The 4,265-nt window shown below is 60.6% G+C and overlaps 2 protein-coding genes across 3 annotated transcripts in view; one reads left to right on the top strand and one right to left on the bottom strand.

Moving 5' to 3' along the window:
• Positions 1–185, top strand: part of SGF29 (SAGA complex associated factor 29) — a 15,866-nt gene extending 15,681 nt beyond the window's left edge. Inside the window, exon 10 of the mRNA XM_030884404.2 lies at positions 1–185. This exon is cut by the window's left edge and continues 12 nt beyond it. Within this exon, the coding sequence (XP_030740264.2) occupies positions 1–118 (118 nt within the window). The 3' untranslated portion in view covers positions 119–185.
• Positions 186–573: 388 nt separating this feature from the next.
• Positions 574–3,701, bottom strand: LOC101649605 (sulfotransferase 1A1). Of its 2 annotated transcripts, none has more exons than XM_004705691.2 (8): positions 3,606–3,701; positions 2,669–2,822; positions 2,459–2,584; positions 2,266–2,363; positions 1,671–1,797; positions 1,497–1,591; positions 894–1,074; positions 574–768 (listed from the first exon to the last, which is right to left on the bottom strand). In XM_004705691.2, exons 2-8 carry the CDS (start codon positions 2,814–2,816, stop codon positions 656–658), a joined length of 888 nt encoding a protein of 295 aa, XP_004705748.1. In that variant the 5' UTR covers positions 2,817–2,822; positions 3,606–3,701; the 3' UTR covers positions 574–655. The 2 variants fall into 2 exon arrangements, with proteins under 2 accessions (XP_004705748.1, XP_045141420.1); XM_045285485.1 differs by lacking the exon at positions 3,606–3,701 and adding an exon at positions 3,042–3,311.
• Between the last annotated feature and the right edge of the window lie 564 nt (positions 3,702–4,265).

Here is a 4,265-nt window from a genome sequence, read left to right as displayed (position 1 = left end):
GCCCCAGGATGACTATTCGGTCCTGTTTGAAGACACCTCCTATGCAGACGGCTACTCCCCACCCCTCAATGTGGCCCAGAGGTACGTGGTGGCATGTAAGGAGCCCAAGAAGAAGTGAGGCCACTGGCAGACCTGCGTCTTCTACATGAGATTCTCTGTGACCCAATAAACATCTCTGTCCCCTTGCCGTGTCGTCCAGCTCCTGCCTCGTCCCTCTCCAGACCCCCTTCCCTCTCCAAACGGGGCGTGTGGGGGAACTCGAGGCATATGGGAGAACTCTCAGGGCTGTAGGGAACTCAGGGCTGCAGGGGGAGAACTCAGGGCTGCAGGAGGAGAACTTGGGGCATGTGGGGGAACGCGGGCTGCAGGAGGAGAACTCGGGGCTGCAGGGGAGAACTCAGGGCTGCAGGGGGAGAACTCGGGGCATGTGGGGGAACGCGGGCTGCAGGAGGAGAACTCGGGGCTGCAGGGGAGAACTCAGGGCTGCAGGGGGAGAACTCGGGGCATGTCGGGGAACGCGGGCTGCAGCGGCAGAACGAGCACAGCTTCCTTGTGGCTTCTCAGAGGCCCTCGTCCAGCACAAAGCACACTTTATTCACTGTACTCCTGAGACCACGCAGACTCGCCGTCCGCCCTCTCTCTGGAATGACACTGCTCACAGCTGTAAGCGGAAGTTGAGCTCCGAGCCGGCCATCTTCTCTGCATAGTGGGTGTCAAAGCGCTCATTCTGGGCCACAGTGAAGGTGCGCTTCCAGTCCCCCGTGATGCCTGAGGGAGGGAGAGGGAAAAGTGGGAGTCCGGCCCCAGGGGAGACCCAGTCAGCTGGGGTCGGTCTGCTCCTGCCCTGCCGTCCCCGACAGCCCAGCCATCGCAGGCAGGCGGCACGTGCTGACCTTTCCTCATGAAGGCGGAAATGTTATGGTCCATGACCTCCGTGGGCACGGTGCTGTAGTTAGTCATGGGGTTCTTCTTCATCTCCTTGAACGACGTGCTCTGGGCAATGTGGTCTATGGTCTCCTCGGGCAGGGAGCGTCCCAGAAACGTCAGGATCTTCCGAATCTCCCTTTTGGGGTCCTGGAAGGGCAGAGCACTCCTGAGTGCAGGTTTGGGTTGCTTGCTGGGCAGAAAAGTGCAGCTGCTCTCTAGCCCCTCAGGGGGTCGGTCCACTGCCACTTAGCAACCTCTTGGGGCTCCGGGACCCTGGTCCTCTGCCCATGCTCCTCTGTGTGGGCTCATCGGGGAGGCCAGGAGCAACCTCTGCCCTCACTGGCCCTGCAGCTTGGTCCAGTGCATGTCAAGTGCCGGGAGAAGTGACAGCAATAAGGACCTGACCGGTGGCTGACCCTATAGCTAGCTCAGCACTAGTTCACTGAGACTGCTGCAGAAGCAGAGGGACCAGCAGGTCTGCATGAAGGGGCAGGGAGCTGAGGGGCAGCGGGTCCTCCTGGCATTCCTGCCTCCCAAGGCGTGACCACGGAGGGCATGGGTGGTCTCACCTCCTTCATGTCCTCGTAGAAGAGGTAGAGTACAGGGTGGGTCTGGCTCAGCTTCCACCACTCCTGCACGTGCTGGTACCAGGGCCCATAGGACACTAGGGAAGGGGGGCCGGGCAGCAGTGGTTAGTTTCGGCTGGATGTCCCGGGGCTGCCCCTGGCCACAGTTGGGCTTACCTTCCCCCGCCATGAACTTCTCCAGGAAGTCATCCCAGGTGCCGGGATCAGGGTGCACCTTGGCCATCTGGTAGAAGTGGTAGTAGGAGACGGCCACGTCCTTGGCGTTGCGGGCCACGTAGATCACCTGGATGGGCAGCGACAACCCCAATGCCAGGACCCCCTCCTTGTCAGGCTCCTGCCAGGGAGCCCTCTGGTGGTCAGCAGCCCATGTGCAGCGCACCCCACCCCCACCCCACTCCCGCCCCAGCGCCTCAGCTGTAGCCAAGGGCAGAAACAGGCAGTGAGGCAGGACCCCCAGTGAGGAGGGCGGAATCAGCCGTCATAGCCCCCTGCTCCCCAGAAGCAGGCTCTACTACCCTTGGCCCCGATTAGCACCCTCCACCTAGATCTGAGCAAGCTGGACACCCCCACTTCCCACCAGGCCTGCGGGCACCCTGACTGCTGTGTTGGGTCTGCACTGGGCAGGTTTCACGTGATAGGGTCTTCCCCCACGAAGGTGAGACACCACTCACAGCGTTTGGAGACCACCCTAGAGGAACAGCCAGGGCCGAGATGGCCCTGCAGCTGCCTCCCTGGGCCCCTCTGTACTCACTTTGACCTTCTGGTCTAGCAGACTCTGAGGGATCAGGGCCAGCGGCAAGTGCGTCTTGAGGAGCCGGGGGGCTGATGTATCCTTCAGCGACTCCATCCCTGAGGCAAAGGGAGGGTCAGGCCCCGAGGTCTGGAGCCTCGGTCCTTGGTACCCCACCCCTCCTTCCACCCGACCCTGGCACCCACCCCCATACCTGAGGGGATCCCTGGGGCCTTGAACTCCAGGAAGGGCACCCGGATAAAGATGGGGGCCCGGCGGCACTTCTCCAGATCGCCGCCCTGATAGATCATGTCCAGGATCTCACTCACCCAGGTGGTCCCTGTGGAGGGAGGGAAGAGCATGCCCTGCTGGCCCAGGGTGGGCACTTGGGCCCTAATGCGGGTGGGGGTGGGGAGGGGCCTACCAGATTTGGGGTAGGTGCTGATCAGCAGGTCATCAGGCCAGGCTTCAAAGTTCTGCAGAGGGCCCAAGGCCTCTGCGAAGTACTTGATGAGCGGGACCCCCTTCACGTATTCCAGGGGGGCGCGGCAGATGTCCTGGACCAGCTCCATGCTTCCCTGAAAGTAGCACAGCAATGCCCCCGGGTGAACCTGCCTGCCTTTTAAAACAAGGGCGGGGCTCACCCAAGCTCACCCAGCTGGGCTCGCTCCAGGCCAGAGGTGGGGAACACCCTAGTGCCCAGGCCATACCACACCCAATGGAAATCACTCTGGGAGTGGAAAAAGGCCCCACGAGGCACTCGGCTACCAACCCCCAGGCCAGTGGTTCAAATCCACCTGCAGGTCAGATGGCTGCAGGTGGAGATGGGACAATGGGCTTCCCCAAGGATGGCAGCATTGGAGATCCTCTGGAGCCCTGCTTCTGTGCCCTGCATTAAAAAAAACCCCTCCAGTTTCCAAAGTGCAGGTGGGAAAGTGCGGATGCTGGAGCCTGTTGTGCCACTCCACCCGATCTCGTGCCTCTTCCTGCAGTGGCACTCCACCGGCCCCTTTCAATCTCATGCCTCTTCCTGCAGCGGTGCCCAGCTGTGACCATTCTTGCCAAATACCGAGCTCCCAGGCCCTGCCCTTGGGAAGCCTCCCCCTGCCGGAACTGGATCCCACTCTAGCCTGGCTCAGGGGTAAACACACTCCAATTGGGCAACCGAGGTTGTCTGTGTAGCAACCAAACTTGGCGGGAGAGGAGAGGGGGCCGGAGGCCAGGAGTGAACGGTGATGGGATGTGAGGGGGCGCTGGTGAAGCAGCAGGGCGGATCAGGAAGCCCCTGCTCTCTAGGGTCAGTGGTGGCTGGCCGCTGGCTGAGCAGCGGCTGGCCCCGCCTGCCCCGCCTGGGTACTCACCTGGCCCTTGTGCGAGCTTCCAAGGGCTGCGGCAGCCTGTGTGCAGGGTGCTTCCGAGTGGAGTACTTCTGCGGAGTACTTCTGCGTGGGAGGGATCGGGGACTTGGCTGCCCTCTCAGAAGGAAAGGGTGGAGTTTGGGGTGGGAGGACCCTAAGCTGCTCTCCTTCACAGCTGGCTGGAGGCCAAGTTTAGGCTGGCTGGAACAGCCCACTCCAAGCTTGAAAGTCAGCAGAAGGGCCCAGCCCTTTTTTTTTTTTTTAAATAATCATTTTGTTAGGGGCTCATACAACTCATCACAATCCGTACATACGTCATTTGTGTCCAGCACATTAGTACATATGTTGACTTCAACATTCTTACAACACCCGCTTTCCACTTGAGCCCCTGGTGTCAGCTCATTTTTCTCCCTCCCTCCCTGCTCCCCCCTCCCCCTGAACACTTGATAATTTACAAATTATATTATCATATCTTACCCCATCCAACATCTCCCTCACCCACTTCTCCACTACCCATCCCCCAGGGAGGAGGCCATATGTAGACCTTGTCATCTGTTCCCCCTTATCCCTCACCTTCCCTCCACCCTCCCGCTATCGCCACTCTCCCCACTGGTCCTGTGTGTGTGTGTGTGGGGTTCATCTGTCCTGGGTTCACTGTATTTC

This window comes from Echinops telfairi, unplaced genomic scaffold, assembly GCF_000313985.2.
Source record: "Echinops telfairi isolate 266 unplaced genomic scaffold, ASM31398v2 ScPeMD7_5;HRSCAF=22, whole genome shotgun sequence".
Taxonomy (NCBI): Eukaryota; Metazoa; Chordata; class Mammalia; order Afrosoricida; family Tenrecidae; genus Echinops; species Echinops telfairi.
Note: the sequence above shows the minus strand (reverse complement) of the source record. Positions and strands in the feature narration are given on the sequence as shown.